This window comes from Apteryx rowi, unplaced genomic scaffold (assembly GCF_003343035.1).
Source record: "Apteryx rowi isolate R43461 unplaced genomic scaffold, aptRow1 scaffold_75, whole genome shotgun sequence".
Taxonomy (NCBI): domain Eukaryota; kingdom Metazoa; phylum Chordata; class Aves; order Apterygiformes; family Apterygidae; genus Apteryx; species Apteryx rowi.
Window position 1 is genome coordinate 3141005 of NW_020451038.1, and position 27514 is coordinate 3168518.

The window sequence follows — 27514 nt, forward strand, 5'->3', positions numbered from 1 at the left end:
GGCCGGGGGCCGGGCTCGAACCCGCGGCCACGGCGCGGGGCGGGCTCCGAGCCGCGCCCGCCGCGCTCCAGATGTGGCGCGCGCCTCCCTCGCCTGCATCCGTTCCAGCTGCGCCCGCGGCCCCTGCCCAGGGCAGGGCGAGGGAGCGGTAAGTGCTGGGGGTGCGGGTTTCCTCCTCCTGTGGTSGTGGTGGTGGCGGACTCTGGGCTGGTCCATCCTCCCCTGCCCGCCCCAGCCATGTTTGGGACCTTCCAGCTGCTCCTTTGCTCCCCAGATGTTGGCCAGGAAGAGGGTTGATCGTCGCTGGGGTAGGGCAGGGATTAGGGTGTCTGGGGCCTGTCCTACAAATGGCAGCGTYGCTGCACCTCTGGCAGGAGGCGACGGGGAAGGATTTGGAGCACTGGCTGTGCTAGCAGCAGGGCAGTCAGGATGAATGATAGTTATGTGAGCAATCAAGGTGTGAGGACAGGGAACGGGTGGCTGGTAATGATTTTGCCTGGTTATTTATTTTCATGGGATGCTGTGGGGGCGTGGGAAGTGCTCTATTGATAGATGAGTCACACAGTGAATGCACGTGTGTCATACAGGGCGCAAGAGGAAGAAAAAGTATACAGATTAGAGGATTAAAGAGCTCTCCTGATATCAAGGAGTGATTGACAGCTGGCTGTGCTGTGCTAGCTGTGGACTGTACTGCCCTTTGCTGGATTGCAGGATGCAGACTGATCCCATTTCATGGCCAYGGCTCAGCCTCTCCAAAGGGTTGAATTTTGCTGGCTTCTCAGTTCCCATAACTCCAGTGTGAGGAGCTGGCAGGTCCAGAATTCAGGCTGCGTGCAGCACCCTCCGCATCCTTCCAGGTGTTTCCTGGGTGGCAGCAATCTGTTGTGACTACAGGCCTGGCAAGAGACATGTGGCTGTGGAAAGGGAAATCAGTTTGTCATAGCACAAAGCTGATGGTAAACTGAGCACCAGCATTTGGGTCAGCAAATGGGCTGTGTCTAGGGTTGGGGAGGCAGGTGGTGTTTTGCTATCACGTTGGTGGAATGGGCAAAATACTGAAGGGTTTTCTGTCCCTGATCCATCTAGTGCCTTCTTTCATTCTCTTTGTTTCTGACTTTGTTTTTCAGAATAACTCTGTGATTCAAGAAAGCCACCATGAAGGGTGAGGAAGCACGACAGAGGAGAAAGGAGGGCAGGACTAGGAATGGAGAGCGATCCAGGCACAAAGGAAAGAGCAAGGGTAAACACAGAGACAGCCGACTTGGCAGCCAGGAGGCAGAGGATGCCTGTTTGCTTGCACAGCAGAAGCTGTTGGCTGAGGAGAAAGTGGCCATGGCAAAGTCATGGGAAGAGTCGGCTGTTGCGATTTGCCTGCAGGTGCTCCTGCCATACCTCCTAGCTGGGCTTGGCATGGTCTTGGCAGGCATGGTTTTGGATTACGTTCAGGTAAGGGGAAGGAACGTATCTGATATACCTGGGATGGGCGAGGTGGGAGATTTGTCTTCAGAGGCAGGGGATTTGCTCTGGAGATGACAAAGGTGAATCTGCAGCAGTTTCTCATACCAATGTATCCTTTATCTATTACATAATTACTTTGTGCAGCTCTCAGGAGAGAGCGTCTGGTATTTTTCTGGTCCTTTGTGTCCTCTGGAGGCAAAAGACAACATGGTGCTGAAGAACGTGTGAATGAGCTGAGGCACCTATGTGGGAAGGTGCAGCCCTGCGCGGAGGTCGTAGCTTGGTCCTGAGAGGAGGGTGGCTGAGCTGCAGCCCCAGGGCTGTGGTGGCGCAACGCTTTCCTGCAGCAGAATACAGCTGTTTTATTCCTGGTTCTGAACGTAGCTCTGGAAAGCTCTGCATCCCCTCCTTCATTGCACAAGGAGCCAGGCTGCCCAATGCTGTTAACGCCTCAAACAGCCAGGCCCATCCCGCCTGCACTTATTGTCCTTTTCTACAGCCTTGTAGCAATCGCTTAAATCCTTGAGTCTCTTTTTAGTCTGTGATATCTGATTCTGTGACAATCAGAACCAGACCTTGCCTCCCATAGTGAAACAAGGCAGAGCTTTAAAGTAGTGATGAGGACTTAATCTTAGGCAGTTTAAACCTGTAGTTATTTTCCAGATTGTAAACTGTTATGTCTTTGTGCTCCAGGTTACTCTCGCTGCTCTGTGCCTTTTTGTTAACCCTTATTATTTGACTAGCTAGCTGTTGGGTCAGACTGCCCTGAGCTATCTGATACAGTGACACTGAAACTACTGTGCTTGCATGGACAGCTTTCACAAATCTGGAGCTATGTTCCTTTGCTAATACCTCTGAGCTAATCTCCTTAAGCTAAAAAGCTATAAAGGCTTAAGAGTGACAGGGTATCCTTAAATGACTTTAGCATGTGCTCAATATCTAGCAGAATACCTGTTCAGATGAGAAGACACCAAGGCGAATCTAGAACAGTCACAAACTATTTTTTGTCTCTTTTGATATTGTTCTGAGAGTCTTGAGCCTTGAGCAGCCACTTTCAATTTTATTTTTAGACTGTTTGGACCTGCCCATCCCTATGGATTTCTGACAATAAATGTGTGTTACCTCCTAGCCTGAGATATTAAAGCGTGAAATAGATTGCAGATGGGTTTATAGTGTTGGAGGTTTTTTTTTTTCCTCTTTTTTTTCCCTTAGAGTGTTTTTCTCTAGGAAGGAGTGGGCCACTAATTTGAACAGAATATGAAGTAAACCTCATACTYCTCTGAAACCACATAAATCTGGTTTCTGTTTCAGGCAAATAAAGACCTCACAAAAAGCCTTCATGTTAGTGCTTAGAGCCTGGGAAATCAACCCATCCRACATCACATAGGAAAAATAGGCCTTTGGCTGTTAGCACAGCAACTTTTCATGCATGAGCAAGGACCACTTGAGYGCATCTCGTTGCGGGCTCGCTGCTGCTAGGAGCAGTCCTCCCTTTCTGTCAGCCAGCCCTTGCCTTTGCCCCTGCTGCTGCTGCCTGTGGTGCAATGGGAGATGGTCTGTGGCTTTGCCCCTGGCACTCACAATCTGCTTGTTTTCAGCCTCTCYACCTAAACTCTCTCCCGTGTCCTTTCCTAAAGCAGGGGACAGAGGATCAAGGTAAGAAAAAGAAAAAATACATAGCTCTGAGCTGATAAAGAGCTAGAAGAATCAGGAGTGATATTGCTCTGACAACCAGGGCCTAGGGTCCCTGGAAAGTGTTAGCATCCTGTGGGTCTAAGAGGTCAGGATAGTGCTGTCTGTTGTAAACACTGCTGTGTTRTAAGAGTCGTCACCCGTATCCCTGTCCCTCCTCTGCTGGGATGATAAGGTGTGCTTGAAATTGTGTTCTTTGGCACATGTATTTTTTTTATGCTGCTTTTATAGTATGGCAGTAGATGGAGGCCCCAGAGCAGGKCCAGGGCCCCACCAAAGAGACTGTTTCTGCCCTAGTTGCTCCAGGGCAATGCTGCTTGTTTTGCGAGGGTAGGGATATAGTGTATTTGTGCGCAGAGGAGGGGAGCAGTGCACCTCCCCAGATTTTGCCATGAAGAATGCTTCAGCTGTGAGGGTCATTTTTTTAGTCTGTTTCCTGCTGCTTGGCAACACTCTCTTTCTTCACAAACATGGTGCATCTCTTTGCGGACAAATATGGTATGCCTCTTTGCCAGAAAATGCAATACATCCTTTGCTGGTACATATGGTGCAAGCCTTTATCAGAGACTCCTTAAATGCATAATAAAATGACCCAGTGTACATGCACAGGCCACCTGAGTCAATTACCTTCTCTGCACGTTGATTCATCGGTTGAAGGCTTTTTATGGTGCTTGCTTAGAAACAGAGAGAGCTGAAGCTTGATAAACTCATAAACCCTGGCAGGTTGCGGCTTTAGTACAAGATGTATTGCTGCTGTGTTTTTAAGTAGTATCTGAATCATTCAGGCTCATTGATATTTCCTTCACTCTAATGTTTCTGCCTGTCAGCAATCCAGTCAGCAGGTATGGTGACATTTGGGCCTGGGTATGCACATTATCAGACCTCTGAAAACCTGTGGCTGCTGCTCAGAACTTGTCCTTTATTCTTTATTTACTTAGTGAGTTTCTAAGCAGAACTGGGCCTTCATGCTGTCGCTTCTAAGTTCCTGGCTGGTATGAGGTTGGGTTATGTGTGGTTATTATGGGATTTTTATTATCGTCCCTCTTCCAGCCATTGTGGACTTTCTTCCAGTTAGATTAACTGAAATGATCTCCCTTTCTAGCTTCCAGCTCAGTGGAGCATTGTTAGGTGGAAGAGACACACATGTATGTATCAAGCCAGTGGGGAGCAGAGAAGGCTTCTCCTGTGGCTGATAGCAACCTAGAAAGTAGCAAAGGACAGAGTCCCACATCTGCAGCTAGGGCTCTTGTTCTGCAACTTGTTGTGCTTCCGTAGAGATCTCTGTGCCATCTCAGCCCACTAGGCCTTGTTCTTTGGTTCACGTGCATTTAGACCGAAGGAAACGCACCATCCAAAATGGCTGAGAGCTTCTTAAGTTCCCTATTTATCTACGAGGCAAAAGTATGCCTTGTTCTGTCCGATCCAGCCAATGCACTTAGCTGCAAGCTGGGGAGCCTGTCACTGGGGCAGAGTCCACGGCCCATTAATCTTTACATCTCTCTGCAGAGAATGTCAGGGAATGGTCTGGTTAGTACAAAATGTTTTAGTAAGGCAGTGTAATTTAAACATTGAATTTGAACTTGACTGAAAAAACTGTACGTTTCATGCCTACCACTGAACACTTGCTTTCAGTAGTTTGCCTTCACTCGGGCATGGCTGTGTTTGAACCTCTGGTTAAATAGTGAAAAAAGCATGGTTGTCAAACCTACTAACCCAGTCCTRTACCCTTTCATACTAAGCTGTGCGTTTAAAGCCTCTTGACCCTTTGATCCAATTAGTTTGCCAAAGTTATTAGAAAAGAGCCCTGACAGAATACCCTGACTCCCTTCCCCACTTGCTTGGCTTTAAGTTGCAGAATATTCTCCTGTCATTACTGAGCAGGATACAAATTCCATGACCATATGTGGCCATGATGTAGCTCTGATTCCTGGGCATGTGTCAACCATTTGACTATGGAGACACTGAGATGAGACCCCCACCTGTAGGGCCAAAGGCAGTATGTTCCTGGGAATATGCAGAAGCAGGGTGTTTCGCTCTAGGACAGGAAGAGAGATGAGCTTGCAGCACGCCCTGGAAACGGTCACTCTCTCTCTCCCTTGCCTGTGGTGTAGTGAGATTACAGAGCTACCTTAAATAAGCTCCAGCTATGACTCTTATCTTGGCCTTTGCAAACTAGCAGAAAGTTGAAGTGATGACAGCAGATAAGGGTGTTCGCTTTTGAAGCTTATTGGCTGGTTCTCTGCATTTTTTTTCCCTCTGAAAGCCAGTCATTCAGAGGTGTAGCTGGCATACACCGATTGTTACATTCTGCTGAGACCACGAAGGGGACAGGAGGGGCCAGGGTCTAGAAGGGCAGTTCTTCTCTCACCAGCTGGTTTAGCTGTGTCACTTGCCTGGGAATGATACCTGCATAAGACTGTCAACAATGAGAAGTGTGGACTCATGTTTTCCTTGACCTTTCTTCACCTTGGAGGACAGCAAAGCAGAACCTGGTTGTTAACTCCCTACCTCCTCGGCCTTGGGATAGTGAGAAAAGTTCAGTGTTGCTTGTGGTGGGAGTGAGGGAACTGGGGCTAGTTCAGAGCAGGCTTATATATTAAACCATTGTATCAAAGGCGAGCCGCAGTCTGACAAGAAATGTAACCTGAGGAGAAAGGACACTAGTGYGTTTGAGCATGCTGAGGGATTCTTGCATGACCTGTCACTCTTTTAATGCCGTAGCCCAAGCAGGTCTTTCTGGTTTTTACGAAGGTGGTGGGAGCTGAATGGGGTGTGGGCTCATTTCTCTTCATCCACGGACATCTCCACAATCTTCTTATCTCTTTTTTAATTCCCCTCTGGATATAACTTGGAGAAATAGTGTCCGTCAAGTTCGCTGCCACCTGGACTCAACCCAGCTGAACTGATTTTGGAAGATACCCTTGCTTGCATCCCTCCGGAAGCACTTCTAGGAGGAGGAGAAGCTAAAGAAATTTGTCATCATTGCTGTGGTTTGAAGAAAAACATTTCTTTTGACTTTGGAGTGACTTACTAGAAGGATCTGTGTGATGTCCTGATCTCCCCCCCATTCTTCGTGCTGAGCATGGGGTAGCAGTGTTTGACCATGGTGGTCACCCAGTTACAATTGGAGCTGTGCTTTCATGGCAAGAAGCTGAGAGGTTTCACCTGCAAGTTGACCAGATCAGCCAATGGATTTCTCCCAGAGACCTCATTCTCCATCGCCTCCCAGATTTTCATGCCTTTCCTTCTGGCTGGCTTGGGCACGGTAGCTGCTGGCCTCCTGATGGATGTTGTACAAGTAGGTACATGTGGTTAGGCTCCTTAGTAGCAAAGGGGTGGGTTATTTCACTGACCTTGAATATTTGTGTTTTTTCTTTTTAATGTTGTATGGCTGTGCCAGCCAGTCAGCAGGATGGCTGTATGCTTTGCCTGCACTAGGAGATGCTATCCATCTTCTTCAGATCCGTACATGGGCTCCTTGCAAAGTGGGATACTGGTTTTCAGATGGGCTGCCTGACACTGCCCTCCATGCATTAGATTGGGTGCTCCCTCTGCTATATCCAGCTAAACACTTGGTGACAGCTTGGGTGAAGCAACTGAGATCAGACTGCAGCATATTCCTCTATTACACGATATTATTTCTTTCCTTCAGAAAATTCTGATAAGCAGATCTAGGTCAGGGTTGTTATTAACTACTTGTCTCTCTTAAAGGCAAGTTTATGCTTTCAGTTCTCTGCAAACAACCTAATGTAATCTTTGGTCTAGAAGGCATTTAGATACTGTGATGAGAGACATGCCAGCATAAAAAGATTAGCATTGCCTACAAACTGAGTGCTTCTTGGCCGGATTCTGAGGAGGGTGTAAGTTTGGAATAGCTTCTGTTAACTTCCAGGGAGTTGCGCTGGATTTATACCCTCACACCCACAACCAAAATCTGTCCCATCTGTCTTAATTGTACTAGTGGCACCAATAGAAATGCAATATTTGCTGTAGTTTGGGCATCTAATGCCAATGAATTTACAAATCAAAAGGCTGGCAGAGTTTCCCAAGGATATATCCTGCACTCTGAGCTCACTAGAGTATATTGGATTCTCTGGCATTAGTACTGCAGCAGGAGCTAAATATGGACACTTGAGTGTTTGGAAAGACAATACCTTGCTGTTTTTCTTGCATTGAAAGAAACAAAGAAGGCAGAGAAGTTGAATTAAGGGAAATATGAGGAATATCAAATAAAGAAGGGTTAACTGGAGTGGCACATGCTGTTGCTATGCTGTGTTTGTCGTCTCCACCTTGTTGTGCTGTGCTGTTAGGCGCAGACCTGTCTTGCAGCATTACAGAAGTTCTCAATCTACCCAAGATGTTATTTTAGTAGTTAGCAGTTATCTTTGGCCAGCTATTTCAGAGAAGGATAAAGACATAGTACGTACCCATTCCATACCCTTGGCAGGTAAACAGATCTTTGTCTGGAAGAAATCCAGTGCTATTCCAAAGCCTAAGAATCAGGCTCTGTTCAAATGCTACTGTGTTAGAACTGGTGGAAAATACAAACCATGTATACCTATGTTGCCTGTGTCCTTTAATTAGCAGATTGTAGCCCACTTTGTATATTTGCTCACTAGACCCTCAGAAATGGAGTCATGCTTGAAGCACAAGTAATAGTGTATTTTTTGGTGAAGGAATTCTCAATTATGTTAAAATAGAAGTGATCAGTCAATGGGTTCAGCTCCCAAACTCCCAGAGGAGGGAGCTAGCAGACTGAGAGTCGCAACTGGCTTAGGAGAGATGTTATTGAGGTAAGCTGCCATGATGTCAACAACTTCGCATTTAAAAACAAAGCCAGTAGCTGGAAAAATCCAGCATTTTAGCCTTTAAAGACTTGAATTGTGCCTTTTAATCTTTGAACTGCTTATTTTTTCTGCCTTTCTTCCTGAAGCACCGAGAGGTAGAAGCTCACTCTCCTGTCCAAATAAAATGTGAGATTTGGTTGTTTGCTTGATGCCAGATATCTTAAGACTTACATTGGTGGTCGTGAGGGTTCACACTACTGAGACTAGAGGCTTTTCTAGGAGTCTGCACTTTACCCTTTTGCAGGGAATGATCTGACTGAGGAATCTGTTTTACACTATTTTCAGTCACTGCAAAACGTCCTTAGGAAACTCTACATCTGCCTTTGCCAGAGAGATACGTGGGCAAGCTCAAAAATGGTATGTAAAGTGTACGTGTGAGTTTAATGGCTCTACTCAGAAATACAGTGCCTCTGAGATGGGAGTCCAGCTGGCTCTATCATTTGCAGGGCTGACATTGTTATGAAGATGAGAACAAGGTAGAAATTGTTTATTTCTGTCTCTTCAAAATCCTCAGGTTTTCAGCAGTGTTTCTCATCTGTCCAGTGATGAAACCAAGATCTTTCCAAGTTACTCTTAAAAATAAAAAATAAAAAATAAATCAAGGAGAGAATTCTGTCCAGATGGGTTGATATCAAAGGCTCACAGCTGAGTCTCTCACACCATAACATGCGGGTGTCCAAAGCGATAGCTACCTGCCGTTTTCTGTTCTTGTTTGTGTAGATGATGCAGTTCCTGTGCAGGGCCCAGAGCATGTCAAAAGTCTTTTCTTGCTTGACACTTCCACCTCCGCTCCAGTGATCCTTGGCTGGCTGGTTGATCCGGATTCCAGGCTGGCTGGCATTGCTGGGGAGGCACAAACCTTGCAGTGTTTGGCCCACTCTTTTACAGTAAGGTTGAGAATCAAGTTGAAGCTTGAAGATCAGATTTCAAAGCAGAGAATTCAGGAAGAAATCTTCGCTTTGATTCTCCCCCTCCACACCACTGCAGTGGAACATGGTCCAAGTAAAAGCCACAGACATAAGCTATCCCTATCCTTTCTTGATAAAAAAACTGTGACGTGATTAGCATTGAAAGGGGTTTTGAAGTGGCTTGTGTTTCAYGGTCCAGGATCTTTTGATCTTTCTGTTGACTCGTTCAGGGCAATGGGAAAAGTCTGAAGTTTTTAGCTGCTGCCATGGGAGAATGGATGCCCCAGGATAGGTAACAGAGGAGATGGCTTGAACTGTGAGGACAGCGCAGGGAAGGACAGCAGGGCTAGGCTGCCGCTCGGGAGTCCGTCTAAGTACATCATAGCCTCTCTTCCCCTCTGTGACCCCATGAGCAGATCCAGCTGGCATGGGGATCATGGGGTCAGGTGGACCAGCTGCGCTGGGGAGTGGTGTAACCAAGTTTCTTTGGTGCTGTGCTTTGTGAGTTAGGGCCGTGACTCTGTTACAGGGGCGTGAAGTAGGAGAGAGTCACCTTCTGGCTCTGTTACCCTGTGTGGGTTTGCAGGGCTGCAGGGGATTATTCCTATCCCTTTGAGCACGGTTTCCACTGTGAAGGACAGAGATGCTTTCTAGATCTAATCCAGCTTTCTTTGTTCAGGCAGCTCCTTGCCTGAACAGCCCTAACCTGCCACGTCTGCCTCCTGTTCCTGCTGACAGTCCCACACAGCGATGGCACAGGGATCATATTTGTTCTGTATTTGTGCAGTCCCTATTATAGTGAAGTCCTGGCTACTGCGGTATAAATCACTTTGAATCTGTCCTCAGGCTCTTGAGGTGTCACTAGTGAGACTCAAATGGAAACAATTAAATCAGTTTGCTTTTTTTTTTTTTTTTTTTGGTACAATTGTTTGATTTTCGTTACTTGTCCAAAGCCTTTCAGTGTAACTGTATGTAAGGCAGAGTCCCAAGAATCATAGCTCACATGCTAAATCTTTGGCTAGGATTGCTTGAAACCTGCAAAATTTATACATGAACACAAGGTTTGGAACTCACATTGGTATAATAAAGTGACATTTCCCAAAGGTGACCCAGTTGGGTTTGTCTCTTGCTTTTTAGTTATGCGTCTTTTTATGTGCAAAATATGCAAGGTCATGTATGTGAATGTCTGTACATTTGCTTATTTTAAATGTTTGGGTTATTTATATTGTGACTATGAAGTCTGTTTTTTCTCCTGTTTCTTCTGAAGGTGTCAAGTATATGTTCAGAACTTTCTTTATTCATAATTAAAGAGATAGGAGAGAAGGGGTTTTGAATCTTTAAGTAAAATGCTCCCCCCAGTAGCTTTTCTCATATTAACAAATTCAAACAAAACTGTAGTGTGTCAAGAAAGGTGACAACTCTAGTGTTGTCTGTTATTTATTCAACAGTAAGTAGCTTTTAGCCTTTTGGAGCATGCCTGTTTCCAGGTCATCACTGCCAGAAAAAGTGCTTTTTTGCATTGATAGTAATGTTTTGCCTGTTTTCTGCAGCTCTGAGGGGGTGTCCTGCACCATGTGCTTAGGGCTGGCTTAGCTGCTCTTTCTTGGTTATAATCCAGAAGGAAGCTGTGAAGTCTTCCTAGCAGACAGCCACGCCACCGGGTTCCCACAGCTTCCCACGGAACAGGCAGAGCAAAACACCAAGCCATTACCACCTGTATGTGTTTCCCAACAGGCTGTTGTCTGAATGTTTCAACATCTTTAGAGCCTGTCCCACCTCCTGGGATTTTCAGGTTTATAAAATCCCAAGTGACACAGGGAATGTGGACAGGGATCCGTCCTTCACTTTGCCCTCTAGCACCAGAATTAGGGACCATTGTGTGAAACTAGCCAGCGACAAATTCAGAATAAATGAAAGGAGGTGATCCTTCACATGACATGTAGCTAAGCTATAGAAACCTTTGTCACAGGATGGCACATGGATTGGAGGGGAGATTGGACAAGTAATTGAAAGGGAAGTCCTTCAGGCGCTACAAAGTGCACAGAAACTAATCCAGCTTAGTACCCTGTGGCAGACGGTTACAGGCTGGAAAATACTCAGGAGAGTTATCCCATATACTTGTCCTATTAGTAAATTATTCTTTTATGCATCTGAATTTGGCCACTCTTGGAGATAAGGATGGGCTAGGTGGACTTTGGTCTGCCTCATTGCAGCTGCCCTTATGTTTGTATATTCTGCTCTTAGATGTCAGGCTAGTTGGTTTTCATTCCACATCAGTACAGGGGACTTGCCCTCCGCCTCGTACCGCAGCTGAGTTTGAGCCTTGCACTTCTAGCGGCTGCAGTGAACAATAATACGAGCAACACGAAGAAGGGCTCTGCTAGTGCACCTCTCAGGTGATCAGACAATTGGCTTGCCCACGCTTTCTAGCAGTTTCTTGCTACAGTGCCCAAATCAATGTCAGAACAAATCTGCAGCACTGAGAACTTCCCGATGGCTTTTGCCGGTCCATCCTGATGGGATCTTCTCTGGCTACGATGTGACTTTGCCAGCATCCTTGAATGCACAGTAGTTCAGCACAGAGGATGCRTGAATTATCTTCCAAGGCACTGTATGGTAGATAAATTATACAAGATGTGTGTGTTAATCAACAGAGTTACTTAAGGTTTCAGATCATTTCCAGTGCTGCAGCTGATTCAAGGACTTTGTATAGTTCAGCTTCAGAGGAGCAGTAATAATCAAAATGTTGCCCCAACAGCTCAGGCTTATGGGCTATCTTAATTCAAGATCCTTATTTCAACTGTGCTGAGAGCATGCTTGTTAGCAGAAAGGCTTAGGAACTGCACATGGAGAAGCAATGAGAAAATCTTCCCTCCCACCCCCAACCTTAAATACTTATAGATTTGGTTTAAAAAAAGCGGACATAACTTTTTATGTTAAATCCTTTCCAGGTCTTTGTATGCACTCTTACGAGTCTGCATAGCAATAGGTGTTACTATTACCTATCGTCAGTACAAAGGATGGAGAGCTTGTTGTATTTCATTTCGCTTGTGAACCCGAATTATTTTTCATGTTGTTCTTTACTAATGCTAAAGGTACATTTTAATTTGTGGCCTACCACAATCTCCTGCCCTCAGCAAGAAGGTTCCTACTCTGTTAGGCTACTACTTTGCTGTGCGTGAGATCAGAAAGAATGTTGCAAGCTAAAGATTGCTTCCTTCACTCCCAAAATGCCACCAGCTCTGGGGAAGCATCTGCCCACATGTGCATAGTGCACAGCTGTAGAGCAGGCGGTGAGATGGAAACCCATTCCCCTTTGAAGTAACAGTATTGGACAGGACAGCATCACAAACTGAGATTGTTTCCTTTGTTTTCTTCCTTCTAGCACTGGGCTGTGTTTCGGACAATTACGGAAGTTTTTATCCTGGTTCCTGCCCTGGTTGGTCTAAAGGGTAATCTTGAAATGACGCTGGCATCCAGACTCTCTACTGCTGTGAGTGTTATCAAGGTCGGGGGGAGGGATTAGCAGGAACCATCAAGAGACTCTGCTTTTATATAACCACACTGCGTGTTTGAGATATCCCCTTTCCTGCTAGGTAAAAACAAATAGTGTCTGAGTATTAAAATAATGTTTTTGCCCTCATTTTGTAACTGGAACAGAGAATTTCTGTCTGCTTTTTGAAGGTGAATTAATCCCTGTGCATCCAGTTGCTGATATCTGGGGCGCTGTGACAGACGCATGAAGGAGATAAAGGAAGGGCTCCACAGCTGTAAACTGCAGTGTGGGGTTGCTTTTTCTGTGGTTATTGACACTTAAGAGACCTGGGGCTTTTCTTCCCAGCCATCCCACCTTGGGTTGAATGGCCTCAGGCTTCTTGGGACCTGCAATAGCTTTTGTCAGTCTGGATTTGATCTCTCAGCAGGATCCCATATCCCCCTAAGCAGTTTTGTTTGCTTTGGGCTGTTTGTATTGGAGCTTACTAGAGCAATTTAGGGGGACAAAACGAGGAAAAGTGGTTTGATTTGTCCAGCTTTTGGGCTGTGTGGGACATGGTAGATATGCTTAGCCCCGAGCCAGACTGCGGTAGCCCTGCCATGCTGATCTGCTGTTTGTGCTGTTGAAACCGCAGCCTCAGCCCCCTTGCAGCCTCTGTATTTGGGAAAGTGTGATGAAATGGAGTGCCTTTCCTGAGGAAAGCCCTGGCCTGTGGGAGCCTGCCCATCCTGTCAGCCCAACGCCATGTTGCTGAGGCAGTGCCCAAGTGTCAAGTGGTGGATATTTATCCTCACCTGTTGCTCTTCCTGAACCCACCTGAGGCTGTTAGGATGAGCTGGGCACCCCTGGTGAGGGGCTGCACACTCTACCTTTGGCTGTCCACCCTGCAAGGTGTCTACACCTCCACATGAGCCTCTGAGCCTCCTGGGGCACTGGGCTGGAGCATAGTGGATCCCTGTCAAGAAGAAAGTGCAGGGAAGATGGAAAGATGCTGACCTGCACTCCCCTCTCTCTGGCTTTAGCGGTCCCTTTCCTGTAGAGACCAGATGAAACTGCCTTGCTGCCTTCAGCAATGGCCTGTGCCATGGGGTAGGTTTTCAGGGTGTCTCTCTTGACTCCTAGGCTAACACTGGACAGATGGATGATACCCAAAAGCAGTGGAAATTGGCCACCTGCAATTTAGCCCTGATCCAGGTGAGTTGCTTTAGCTGGGAGAGGAAGAAGACCCTTTTCTTTTGTTATACTGCAGCCTGACAGCATCTGTTCCCAGCAGAGCTGGATCCAGAGCTGTCGATTTGGGGCAGGTATTCTCAATGGAGCCTAGCAGAGCACAAGACTTGACCAATGAAGCTCCCTGTGGCCCTGGAGCTTGCAGCTTAGCTGTAAAACAGATCTAGACATTCATTGCCTTTGTAGACGAACTGAAATAACAAAAACACCCTCCCTTGCAGGGGGAGCTGTGGCACACTCACATTTCACAACAGCCCCTAGATAAAGCCTGTCATTTACTGACAATGTTGGGGAATCAGCCTTGGATGGGAGGGGAGAGATGGAAGAAATGTGGTTCTTGTAGCTCTTTCTGCATGTTAAAATCCAGCGACTAGCCTAAAGGTTGCACATGGCAAGGCCACGGGGCTTGCAACATGCATCTGCTTTCCCTTATCTCCCTCCACAGCTTTCAGCTTGCTAAGAGTGCTGTGTTGATGGGGATCCCTTTTTTGTATTGATCAGGAGTATTCTTCTGCTGATGGACACAGTGTCCTCTGCTGAAATGTTATCTGCCCTCTGCAGGCCTCCAGAGTTTTTCTCCAAACTTTGTCAGAATTTTTTTTGAATGCAGTGGAGCCTTGCAGCAACACTGCTTAAATATGTACTAAATCAGCATCTCTGTAAGGCTTCGCCTTCCAAGCTATGCAGTAATGCTGCAGCCGCACAAAGCCAGGGCTGCCTGTGAGCAGATGTGGGTGATTGCTCACCAGGTGTCTTTTGGCCCCCAGGTCCAGGCCACGGTGGTGGGACTTCTGGCTGCTGTAGCTGCTGTGATCCTGGGAGCCATCTCCAAGGGCTCTGTGGAGCTAAGCCAGGCTGCCGTGCTGTGCGCCAGCAGCGTGACCACTGCCTTCATAGCTGCGCTTTCTCTCGGTGAGTCATTTTGATTCCTCAGGTCAAATATGTGGCACTCAGGTGTGCAAAAACCTTTCCCTTCTTCCAGGGAGGCCCACCTGACATCCCTTCAGTCTGGCATAGGAAGGAAGGAGGGATGCAGGGAGCATTAGTCCAGTATCCTCTGCTTTTACTCTCCCTGAACACCGTATTTGCTCCTCTTCTTCAAGGATCTGTTGTGTGCTGGGCTCTGCATCCACAGTAGCTATCAAAATGTCCCATGTTACCTGACACACACAAAAAATGCCACATGCTGTGGGTGGATGTACACACACATGCACACGCTTTCTCCATTCAGCTTGGGTGACCCATTAGCCGTCAACACTGGCCCTTTTCTAGAGGAGATCAAACTAATGCCATGCATAAAGCAGGGTGAGAATCTTTGCTTGTTAGCAGACAACACTGAACCACGCTCAAGATGGACTTGGGTCACCCAGCACTCTGCAGAGGAATTGGGGCTGGTTCTGAGACTCACCTGCTTTGACATCTGAGCCAGGCAATCCGCTTCCCTGGCTATCCCTATCTGCAAGGGAAACACATGTAGTGGATGGATGGGAGCATCTTTGTACCAGCTGAAGACAATCAGTTTGTAGGTCTGCCATGTGAGGGCAGCATGATACCCTGAATAGAGAGAGCTGGCAGAGTTTTATACAGCCAGTTTTCTATGTGAAAGGGACAAGCTAGAGCAAGTGCATATCCTGAAGCTGGAGTCAAAGGGTGGCTGTAGATGCCCTTGATGAAAAACATGGGATGAGGCAGTTGTTAGAAAAACAGCAGCCCGACTTTCATTAAATTCTTTCTGTCAGTCTTCCCGCTTGATGTAATACAGGGAGGCTTTGCTGCCATACCATAGTAGGCTTGCAGCTAGCATTAGGTTCTTCCCTGGGTATGGTCACAGGTGGCCAGTGTGGGGGTGTGCACCAAGGGAAACTAGTATTTTATGACCAGGGAGGGAGACACTGTGAGCTGTGCTGTGGGGAGAGAGGGAGTGTGGGTGTCTGGAAGGACTTTTGTGGAGAATGCGGTGTTGTGTGAGGATGTGTTTCTTTGTAAGGGATGTTTTATCTGGGAAGGTGCACACATGGCATTTTTCGGAGGGAGAGAACCTCCACTCCTGTGTATGCTTAACTTTGATGGGCCTCTACAAACACAGAGGTTGTGAGCTGAAAAGAACCAATTCTTAGGTTTCCTTTGGTGCACCCTGTCAGCCCTGGGAGGATATTGAAGAAATTTCAAGTGTCTTGTGCCAAGGCTGTCATTGCCAGTCACAGCAATGGAGGTTGGCCAGGGAGGGTTTATTCCAGGTGGCTTTTCCACAGTCCTGTGACAGATCTAATGGCTGAAGGTTTCCTACATGTTCCTCAGGGTTTGAGATTTGTGCTCATTAACTTACTTGGAGAAGCAAAGCTTTCCTCCTCTTCTGTAATCCTGAAAAGCAGCTGAATTTTACCAGGTGCAGCTTACAGCACAGTGGAAGAGAGGTGGTGTTCACCCCTTGATTCTGGAGGTGCTCACTACATCAATCCCCACCCAGTGAAAATTAAAGCTGCCCCAAGGACTCTGGGCCTCAAGGGGTTATTCTGGTAGCTGGGCTGAACAGCTAATTCAACTTTTTCTTACTGTAAGGAAGCTTTTTGCTGCTTGGTTGTTCAAACTCGCATAAAATACTAGTTTAATATGGAAAATATCTTTGTGCTTTGAAATCCAGAGCAGAGGATGATACCAGGATGCTGGTGCATGCCTGCTGTGTGCTTATCTTTGAATGTGCTTCATGCCTGGTCCTGTTTCAAGCCAGCAAAGATTAGGCTGCTCAGGAGGGGCGCATCTGTGTTTGGGCTGCCTGCTGGTATCTCCTTTGATCCCTGGAATTTGCTTGTCTGCCTCTGGGCCTTTGGTGAAGTTCATAAGGGCAGAGTCATGCCCTTCAGGTTGGTGAAAGCAAGAGGACGAGTTCCTGGGTATGACCAATCTCCAGTTGCGCAGTACCCACTAGGGACAATCTGGTCTTTGCTTTTCCCAGACCCCGCGGCCCCCCGGGAACCTGAACAGCAGCTCCGGGACAAAATGCAGCAGGTTGCATTCTCTGATGCCTGCTCTGTGTCTTTTCTAGGTCTGGTGATGATTGGTGTGATCATCGGTGCAAGAAAAGTTGGGATCAATCCAGACAACGTTGCCACACCCATAGCAGCGAGCCTCGGAGACTTGATAACCCTTTCCCTGCTGGCAGGAATCAGCAGTACACTCTTCAAATACATAGGTACAACGTAGAGCAAAGATTTGTAGCTCAGCAAGCAAGGGATGAATCTGTGTGAAATAACTGCAGGGCACTTACCCATTTCTGGGATGTTTCACAATGCGGGCTGTCGTCCCACTGAGATGGGAAAGTAACCACAAAGGCTTTTTCCTGGTTCTCTTTTAGTAGCAAACTGGAAGGCAGAGCCTAAGAAACATAACTGGGATTTGTCAAAGAAATGGCCAGAGTGTATTGTGCATTGTTTTGGAGCAGAAGGTTGACATATGTGACACTGGGACTCTATTCCTGCATCTGCCGGTAACCCAGCAAAACTATTTTCTGTCTGTGGGTAATAGGCTGTTTGTGAAGAACACAAGACTGTCTCTGCATTTTGGCATCCGTACAATATTCTCATACCTTCTCCTGTGGAGTATTGTGGGTGAACAAGATGATATTATCATCTGGGAGTGAGAGAGACAGTACTGTATTGTTTTATACTCGCAGGACTCTAAGTAGGAGTTGTGGCTATGGGGTTAGCCATGCTACTGGTTGGCAAAGACTTTGGCACCTGTTGACTCTGGAGAACTCAAAACATGTTGCAACTTGGTGATTTATGTTTAATTGTTGCTTGTAAAGTGCCGGGCTATTTACCCTGAGCCTAACCTAGAATAGAAACAGGAAAATAAAAAGATCCAGCAAGCTTGATACCATTTGAAACCCAAACTGTTGCTCCAGACTGAGCACGGAGTCAGCAAGACAGCTGTTCCCAGTTTGCATAACTAGTTCCATATGCCAGCAAGTGAGGGAGCAAGGGAATGCACATTGCAAGGAGAGGCCAAGGCATTGCTTCCTTCTCCTTGAGCTTAAGAGGTGTATTTTTTCAATAGGTTTTTTCCATGACACCATTGCACCTGCCTCTGTAAAGTTAGTTTGTCTTTCAATAGCTTTGCCTCTGATAATATCTCCCAGGGAGTGCATGGCAGAACAACATGATAACCTCCTTACGGCCAGAGACGCATCTGTGATATTTTCAGAGTAGTTTAAATAGCTTTGGCCCCTTGAAATGGAAAATGCCCACCCCACAGACACCTAGTCATTGGGAGCCTGAAGTGAAGCAGGTGAGAGGAAGGAAGGTACCATCAGTGGTGGCTGAAATTAATCCATTTCCCTCCCCAGTGTGCAGCAAGGAATGGGTCGTGCTGTGATTAATGGTAACGGCATCACCCACATCATGGGTGAATTCTCAGTCCCTGGAGCCCCAGAGCCATCTGTGTTCCAGCGTGGTGGGCAGGAGGGGCTCTTGGATGTTGAAATGTTAACTGCTGGGTCCTACTAAAATGTATCCTCTGAGAATTACAGTGTGATGTAAAGTTTAGGGTACCATGTGCCATCCAGTGCAGCACCTTCTCCTTATGTATAACACCCTTTTGCCAGCAGAGATTTTTAATTATTTAGAAATTAACCCTGATGCTTCCCATTCTGCACAGTGGAGAATTGAACTATGCTAAAGGGTTGCAGCTTACTTAGGGTCTACTCAGGGGAGAGCATGGCAGAACTGGCATGCAGAGACTAAGGTCCATTCATCCTAGCGGGAGTCTTTTTATGGGCTTTGGTAAGCATTGATAGACACCAGTGCTGTGTGTCTGCATCATTGAAGAAGGAATTAATTGCCTGGAAAAACAAAAGCTGGGGGAGGGAGGAAGGAGGAGATCCAGTTCAGCAGCTAACTCTGTCATACAACCTGTCTGTCCTAAATGAGTCCAGGTGGTACAGTGCACTGATGAAACAGTGACCATTTACATCCCAGAAATGGTTGCATTTCAGTGCCAACTAAAGCCAAATGTAAAGAATATGCCTCTTTGTATAAGAGCCCTTGATGCAGGAAAGATACCATCAAATCAGTGCAGTCTCATCCAGGTAGCCCAAGGCTCTGGCAATGTCATTTTGAGAAATGCACACTTTGAGCCTGCTTCATCTTCCAGATTACCTGCAAAGTCTGTGTTACAACCCGCCGGTTTTGGCCCCAAACAGAGACCAGATGGGGACCTTTGAAGAAGCAGTTTTATATCAAAAGGGTTGGCATCCACCCCGTTGCTTGAAGGTGTTTCTTGTTCTGAGTCATGTTTATTTTCTGTTAGTGCTGCACATCTATTTATTTTTAAGTTCTTTGCCTCTGAAGGTCATTTCAAGGTTATGCACCTACCGAATGGAAAAGCACCTAATGGAAACACGTGTAAGCTAGCATGAAAGAAACCCGGGATCTTAACTGGCTTATATATGCAAGAGGACATTTGTCCTTGTAGGAGCAGACCAGCTGTTCACCGACTCTGCTAGCTTATCGCCAAAAGTGCCTATAACCAGTTGCTTTAGGTGAAGACGTGGAGTGTCCCTGTCTTTAGTGTGATATAGATTGCACACAGGAGAGTTTCCCCTTTGCCCTGCTGTTTGATTTGTACCCTGAAGCCAGAAAGTTTATAACTTTTTGTCTTGCTTAGCTGGAGATGGAGTTGGAGACTGACTCATTTACAAGTAACAACCTCTAGCAGTGAGTTTCACAGATTAAATACAGGTTTCTGTGGTGGAGTGAGGTGGTGGTGTGGGGAATATCTTGGTTCATGTGATTCTTTTGTTAACAAAACTCAGTCTGAGCCAAAGCCTTGCTACCTTTTTTCCAGAAATGTGCAGTATCATTTTGGCAACCTGTGGAGTTAATTCAAGATTTCTTTTCCTCGCCAGATCTGAAATACCTTTCTCCTCTGATCTGTGCTGTCTTCATTGTCCTGATCCCTCTCTGGGTTGCTATCGCCAAGCAAAGTCCTTCCCTTGCTGAAGTCCTGAAATCTGGATGGCAGCCAGTCATTGTTGCAATGAGCATCAGCAGGTAAACCAAGAGGGAATTCTCCTCTACGTCCACACGCGTGTGCACAGTGCAGATAGACGTGAGTTCATTTAGAGAGCCATAGGAGGTAGAACAGCAGAAGGGTATCTTGTCGAGTGCTTCTCAAGTTTTGGTGGGCCACCAGCAGGCTGTGAGATCTCACACAGGGATCCCTGAAATGACTGGGAAAAAATAAGTCATTAATTTAAATCTCACGCATTCATGAACCTTGTGAGTGCAAGGCAGGAAACCAAAAAGGGATAAGATGACCATCACAGACAAATGGTTGGACGTTAGCCTCATTTTTATCCAGTTGTAAATGGAGACTTCCATGAGTGTAGAGCTGGGTAGTTCATTCCCCCATGCTACATCTTTCAGACCCAGCTGAGATCTGAGAGAGAGTTAAAAAAAAAAAAAAAAAAAATCCTGTTCACCTGTGATAAATATGGTCATTCATAAAAATGTGATTTTGAGTTCTGCTGGTAAATCCTGTTTAGAGAAACTTTTGGGGAGGATGATAAAACTTCCATGACTAATAGTATTTTTGCTCAAGGGTGGGGAAAGGGATCTTCCTGATCTCATTATGCCATTAACAAAAACCAGGAGGCTATCTAACAGTTATAACTGAGCTGTAAAAGGAGTTGGTGTCTGCTGTAGGAAACAGTCCAGCACTGGCAATGGGGAAGAAGCAGTAACCCATCGCAGGGGGCTGTTCTCACAGAGCGGAAGGTGCCCTAGGGAAGAGGGAGTGATCCACCTTCATTGCCTGTCATTTTTTAACAGCATCGGTGGGCTGATCCTGGACAAAACTGTAACTGACCCAAACTTTGAAGGCATGGCAGTTTTCACACCTGTGATTAATGGTAGGCTGAAGGGGGGTTATATGCATGATTTTATTTTTTTTATTTGTTCCCCACAGAGTTATGCTATCCACTTTTACCCCTACACAAAGGTCTGCGTTCAAGTCCCAGCTCCCATTGCCAGTGGAAATGAAACTACTGGTCCCCATTACATTCCTGCTTGTTCATATCTTGGAGTGTCACTGGAGCGAAATAACAGGCAGGATTAAAAATACTGGCAGAGCTGTGGGAAAGGTTAACAGTGTCTGATGGTTATCTCTGATAGTTGCTCTGACACCTTCACTTTCATGACGTCAAACCTGCTAAGGATGTCACAATAAATCCATTTTCTCTGTCACTCTCCCCTCAGCTATTTTGGCTCTGCAGTCACCCTCTCTACAGATTGTTGATAAAGATTAATATATAAAGATTATAATAAGAATTAATATATGAAGATTTTATGTATGTGTGTATATATGTGTGTGTGTGTGTATCTCTCTCTCTCTCTCTCTCTCTCTCTCAACCTTTTGTGTGTATGCTTATATTTGTATAGAGCCAGTAGTGTTTTGTTATACACATGCCAGTATAAACTGCTGGTGATTCGGGCCTTTATTGAGGATCTACTGGATTATTTTTCTGCTATTGTAATGTTTCTTGCAGGCTAGGCACATTCCAGGGGAAACCCACATTCCAAGGGAAGGCTTGGCCTCTTGCCACCCTCAAAGCATGGTGTCGTCTTGCAGTGTCAGAGGGTGTCATCCAGCTGTAACCTTACTGGATCTGCATAAAGACAGCCAGCTTGCTGACAAACTCTTTCCAGCACACAGTTAGCCAAAGAGCCTGACTGGGAAAGTACATCAAGAACAATGACTGACCCAGCCGTCAATCTACGGGGCGAGCTGTTTCACGGAGCTGGTGTCACAGTTGCACAGTGCTCTGTGTCCTTGCACAGGCAGCTCTTCACTTTGCACGTGCAGGGGAGTCCTGCAAAGCATTTCAGAGAGCTGCTTTAAAACTCCCGTGTTAAGCTGTACTGCTCTGTCTTGGTATCTTCACTTTGATTCCACTCTGGCAATTCTCACTTTTAATGACAGAGCATTTCCCTCTACAAGGGAGGGAAAACATGAAAAGGCTGTAGGATCTGGATCCCTGTTATCTTTTCTGTGGCATTTCTAGGCTGCACACTCTGGATGATGGAGGTTTGCTCTGTAGACCATCAGCCCTCTATTTTCTGCTGGAAAATATAGCTGCTCTTTCATGTTTGCTAGAATTAATCAGTCTGGAAGGAATTAATTGCCTTTTAATTACCCAACATATTTGGGCTCTGATTCATTCTCGTATGATTCCTTCTCACTTAACAAATGTGTCAGATGCTTTCAGACAGACAGATAATCACTCTCCATGATGTTTGTTGTCTTTTAAACAATAATGGCTCTCTGGCTGAGTAAATCTGAGAAGCAGCAGTGAGAGCAGTGGCTGCCATTGCCTCTGCTGCTTTCCCCAGGTGTTTTCCTCACAGGTTGCTTTGAGCCAGGTGCAATTACATCCTCTTCAGAGGCCATGTGGCATTTTTAGCTGGGGCTGGGAAGGAGAGGAAAATGTTTCCAATAAAGCAGTCAAAAGGAGGCAGTCACTGCAGCCTTCCTGTTTTTTATGAGCTGTTCTTGCTAAGTGAATAGTGTAGTGTCACCATGACATTGTGGGATCAGGTTCTCTTTCTCTCGCTGTGCTCCTAGTACGCTTGTAAGTGAATGCAGATTGACTCACCTTGGACTAGGTTTAATGCTGATGTTTCCTGTCCCARTGAAGGTAGCTTACCGGTTTGCTGTGTTTTGTCCTCATAGGCGTTGGAGGGAATCTGGTAGCCATCCAGGCCAGCCGTATTTCCACATTCCTGCACTTCTGGAGCATGCCTGGAGTTTTGCCGTACAAGATGAGGCAGAATTGGCCCAACCCATGTACCACGTTCTTCTCATCAGGTAGCCCTTGAACCCTGGCTTTCCATATCTCAAGGCTCATCATCACAGATGGCTCCTTTATTAAGCCTGGTGGGCCAAGAACTAGATGGATTTCAAAAGCAGAATTCCCTTTCCCCCTTACAAGGAAAATCTTCAGATCAGAAAGCAAGCATCTTTGCTTTGGGCAGCTTGAGAAAAAGCTTGTGCTGTACCTGCTCACTGACATGCAAGGGAACTGGTCTTCAGGGAGCGCTGAAGAAAGTCATTGAGAGTGGAATCTCAAATTTGATCTGATAGAAAGTCACTTTAACCATTGCCACCCTAGAGCCATCATCTGCAGTTGGGGCGGGGGGGAGGGCGTGAAGAAAGCGTAGCCTTGCTGACAATCAGCAAATCACTCCATCCTCAGCAATGGATTAACCTAAGCGTCAGCAAAACTGGATTTGTCTGTGTTGTCTTTTTAGATTGCAGGTTCCCCTTGATTTTTCCTGCAAGGTTGGGGGTTACTGCTAGAGCACACTGAAAACTGGGAGAGCAGCTTGCAGCAAAGCACAGGAGAAGTGGTGGGAGGCTCAGAGCATCTGAGAGGAGTGTGTGGAAGAAGTGGAGTGAGAGGATCAGCATGGAGCATGTCTTTGGCACATTGTTTCTGTGCCAGACAAAGCTGTTGGACGAATACTACAGATGCTTCAAATTGCTACATGATCTAGAAAAGGCGTTAGCAGTGTGGTCAGTGGGAGTGGGTTACAAAAAAAAAAATCAAGGCTGCTCCTCAGTTTGTTAGGCTGGCACTAAGGGTTTTGGGCATCCTTCAGAAATGGGTTGCTAACCATCTATCCCTTCCACTTCCTTCTCAGTGGTGGTGGACAGCCCAAATCTGTAGATCATCATTAGAATATACAGCTGTGTTCTATCCTTCCCCTGCCGTCTGCAGCCACTGTGATTGATGTTCCTGTCTGTATCCTCTGCAGAGGTGAATTCCAAGTCAGCCCGAGTCCTGTTCCTCCTGGTTGTCCCAGGGCACCTCGTGTTCCTGTACACCATCCACCTGCTGCAGGGAGGCCACACATCTCTATCCTTCACCTTTGTGATACTTTATCTGACTGCTGCTTTGCTGCAGGTAAACCCCAACCCCTTATCCAAAAAGAACCTCTCAGGTACCATGAAAACAAAACAATCTCCAGGCTAACCAAGAGTCACAGTAAAACTCCCAGCAATGGCCCCCATTTCCAATCATTCAGGTGTGCTTCCTACCAAGCATCTTTTATCTCCAGTAATACTTCACCCAAATTGCCAGGTTCCCCACATGAGCATGACTGTCTTTATGGGTGAGTGAGGGATCAGAAACATAATGAGGAAAAGTTACCATTATCTGCTGAACTGCAGTAAGAGTCAGCACACATGCACTTAGCGAGGATGTACTTCTTGCTGTAGGTGGTACCCTCTTTTACCATACTGACTCTGTTGCTCCGAGCATTTCTAGACAGTCTCTGGTCATCCCAGTAAAGGGCATTTGAGAGGATGTGAACCCCCGCCAGCAGGTTTCCCCACTCATTTTGGAAACCAGTTTCCCACATCATGGTGAAGAACTGGGGACCCTTGTGGACAGGATCATTCAGATCAAAAGCAAAGCGAAAACCCAGGCCTGGGAAGTTCATCTTTGAAAGTAAAAGTTCTGGATAGTCAACGGGCAGTTCACCCAGTTTGTTCTTCCTGTGACTTCCGTCCCTTGCGCTGTTCTGCCTGCCCTGTAGACTTTGTTGTCTCGCTCATGAATGCGTGCAGCTGTCATTTAAACTCAGAGGCTCTGCCTTCACTTGCCCTTTTAAATCAGTGATTCATTAGTTTGCAGGATGATGTAGCTGGCTTCTTGCTTTGCCTTATGAGCAGCTTTGTGTCTGGGTGAATTTCTTGCATGTGTAAACAATCTGYTGTTCTTGACCTTTGTACAACCCTATGCCTAGCACCCACAGTCATAGTTGTAAAGGAAAATATTTATTCTTCTCTTTATGCATCAAGGTAACTCCTCAAGCAGAGCCAAGCATGAAAATACAGAGTAAATGACAGGGTAAACAGCAGAATCCCAGCAACGCCACTGACCCTGAAAGATTCCTGTGGAGGCCAGCAGAGAAGAATATGCTCCACCTGACTCTTTTTCCCCCCCTCCGTTATAATTTATAAAGAAAGCCAGAAAGAATGGGAGGGGAAAGTTTGGGTCAGCTGGAGGGAACCCAAAGAGAATGATCAGAAGCCTATAAAACATGACCTTGGAGGAATGACTGAATGGACTGGGGTTAGCTAGTCTAAAGAAGAGAGGCTTGAGGAAAGTCTCATAACAGTCTTTAAATTAAACTACCAAGTTTTTGTAGAGAGGGACGGAATAACATTTTCTGTGTGGTCACTAGGGATGAAATAAGAAATCATGGGTTTCGAATGAAAAAAGATAGTTTAAAGACCTTGGGAAAAACAAAAGTGGCCAAAAAAAAATTAAACCACAGAACTAATTGCCTGGAGTGTGGCTTCTCCATTTTGGGGGTTGTATAGCATAGGTTAAACAAACCACTTTCAGGAAAGATTTGGACATATTTGATCATGCACTGAAGCAGAGGGATGGTCTGTATATCCTGTTGAGTTTCCATCTAGCTGTAGTTTCTGTGATTCTGTTATTTAATTTGCTTTCCTCATCTATCCTCTTCCCTCTCCCCCACCATCCCCTCCAGCTTGCTGTTTTCACCTTTAGAAATGCCGACTCTGGTTCCTGTTGTGCTGCGGTCTCCCATGGAGGGACCACAGTTGTGGAGTGCAAACTCTCTCTCTTCATAATTCAATTAATTAGAGTCTTTAATCTTTAACAGAAGTATTTTTTTTCCTCCATCTGTTTATCAGGATCAGGAGTGAAATAGGAATTAAAAGGAATCACAACAAAATTTAAAAACTATTGAGATGGAAAGAAAATGGTTACTCTTTTTAACATGTCAGTGCTGCTTGGGATAACTTTGATATAAAGACTGCCTCAAACTCAGTGGTCCACTGAGACTTTTAGGAAAAACAAAGTAGATGATATCTGAATTTCTAATGTAAAAAAGAAGTCTGAAAAGAAAAAGAATCTGCATACAAACTTATCCTTTGGGGCTGCCTGCATATTTGTGGCAGTCCCATTTGGGATGGAGTGAATGGGAGCACTCCCATTTGCACCGGGGGAAGCAGGAACCATCCCTTCCCAGCACGGTAGATACTGTTGGTGTCACCAGACTCCCGTTTTTGGGCGATACAATGCTTGTGAGCAGTTCAGGTGCAGTTGCCATGCCGGGATGCTGTTGTGAGGCTGGCAGCAAGGGGCTGTGGCACTGTGGGCAATACTGGGCCTGGTTTTGTGGGGCTGTGGGTGCTGGGAGCCAGCTATACCAGGTCCAACTCAGCTCCATCCTAGGGAGAAACAGCGATTCTCTGGGGAAGTTGATACTTCTTGGAGGTCCCTGTTAGCTCTGGTACCTTGGCCTTGGCCACGTGAGGATTTTGATTGTGAGCTGAAGAAGGCTGTCTGTCCCTTCTCCTTGCTGCCTCACAGCAGGATCTGTCTTGCCTCTCTTCAGGTGGGAATCCTACTCTACGTGGCTGACTTAATTGTGCGCCTGATGTGGAGGAAGGCACTGGATCCGGATAATTTCTCCATCCCCTACCTCACTGCCCTAGGGGATCTCTTGGGCACGGGATTCCTGGCCATCTGTTTCCGCCTGGTTTGGCTCGTCCATGGTGCAGACATGAAACTGGGAAACTAAGAGACCGCACACTGCTCCGCATCACTCGTTCGACATGGTGCTTTCCTTTGGGACAACAGGGTACTTGGCAACGAGAGCTGGGTCATCTGGCTGGATTGGGCCTCCCCTCCCGCCCCCGACGCCCTGCCTCTCCTCCCCATCGTGCCTTACAGCTGGGCTCCGTCCACCCCAAGGAATCCGCACCCACAGACCTGCGCCGGGGCAGGTGAGCAAGCCAGTTTTAAGCAATGCCTGTGGCTCACGTGTGCCCTGCAACTGAAGCATTAAGGAGCACTTGGGCCATATTGTAATGAATGAGCATTTTGATCGGCTTCAGTCCCTAGCACGGTAACAGCTGGTGAGGCTGGTCCGAAGCCTGCGGAGGTCACTGGATCAGGTCCTGCAAATGGATGTTGCAGCATCTCCGTGAGGCTCTGACTTTCCATCAAGGAAAATATTTTCTCGACCCCCTTTTCTCTCCCCTCACATCCCCAGGGGAGGAGAGCGATCACACCTTCAGACTTGTCTCCTCTCTGCGGTTCAGACGCTCAGGGTCTGACACACTGAGCTCCTTGCTGGCTCACGCCCAGTGGGAGGTTATTTAGGGACACCACCTACCTAAGCAGCGCTGCTTTGTCTGACTGACAAGCTGGATAGATTGTGTTTTGGGGCTAGGAGGGCTGGTTTTGTTTTTACGGTTTATGAAACGTCCAGTAGCTAAAAGGTTTATAGAAACACACATGCAAATAAAGTGGTTAAAAAAGCTAATGCTGTGGATCCGGGGGTTGTTTTTTCTTACTGTGTTTCTGCCTGTTTCTAGGTCAAACTTGTCACGCCAAACTTTTTGCTTGCTTGTTTCTCATCCACTGGGAATTGGACAACACAATTTTAATAGAACTTCAGTAAAATCAGTGTTTCCTGACCAACAATAGCTTTTTGCAGCTTGCATGTTTCAGGTTAGAATTAAAACCCATTCCCTCTCTTGTAGTCACCATCCACTCATTAAAAATTGCTGTGTATCTATATCACTGCCCTGACCAGTCTAGAAATTGCGTGTGCAGAAGGACCATATTGTGTTGGCAGCATGAGGATTTGGCAAAGGAGTCCTTACATCCTTGCTGCAGTGTGGCTATCTTGTGTAACCATGAACATGTCAGAGAGGCCTGTAGGGCCACACTGGCCAAAGCAGCTAATTCTCACCAAAATTGAAGAAGCAGTGGATTCCTCCAGATGATATGGTCCCGAAGAATCAGGAGTGGTGGACTTGCGACCATGAATGAAACC

The 27514-nt window shown here is 46.4% G+C and overlaps 1 protein-coding gene across 6 annotated transcripts; it reads left to right on the top strand.

Moving 5' to 3' along the window:
* Positions 1 to 41: 41 nt before the first annotated feature.
* SLC41A3 (solute carrier family 41 member 3) lies at positions 42 to 26998 on the top strand. 6 transcript variants are annotated; one of them, XM_026087968.1, is made up of 12 exons: positions 1367 to 1446; positions 6011 to 6448; positions 8283 to 8354; positions 12291 to 12398; positions 13524 to 13595; positions 14399 to 14543; positions 16675 to 16821; positions 19534 to 19678; positions 20459 to 20538; positions 22359 to 22493; positions 23444 to 23592; positions 26066 to 26998. In XM_026087968.1, the coding sequence occupies exons 2-12, from the start codon at positions 6254 to 6256 to the stop codon at positions 26249 to 26251; spliced, it is 1434 nt and encodes a 477-aa protein (XP_025943753.1). In that variant the 5' UTR covers positions 1367 to 1446; positions 6011 to 6253; the 3' UTR covers positions 26252 to 26998. The 6 variants fall into 6 exon arrangements, with proteins under 6 accessions (XP_025943756.1, XP_025943751.1, XP_025943755.1 ...); XM_026087966.1 differs by lacking the exons at positions 6011 to 6448; positions 8283 to 8354 and adding an exon at positions 43 to 148 and having other exon boundaries at positions 1128 to 1446; XM_026087967.1 differs by lacking the exon at positions 1367 to 1446 and having other exon boundaries at positions 3127 to 6448.
* The last annotated feature ends 516 nt before the right edge of the window (positions 26999 to 27514 follow it).

Excerpts from the sequence above, each read along its gene's own strand:
- SLC41A3 (XM_026087966.1), top strand. The coding sequence starts at position 1,156 with ATGAAGGGTGAGGAAGCACGACAGAGGAGAAAGGAGGGCAGGACTAGG. Across the intron at positions 14,544-16,674 it reads CATAGCTGCGCTTTCTCTCG|GTCTGGTGATGATTGGTGTG; the intron begins GTGAGTCATTTT and ends TGTCTTTTCTAG. Across the intron at positions 16,822-19,533 it reads TACACTCTTCAAATACATAG|ATCTGAAATACCTTTCTCCT; the intron begins GTACAACGTAGA and ends TTTCCTCGCCAG.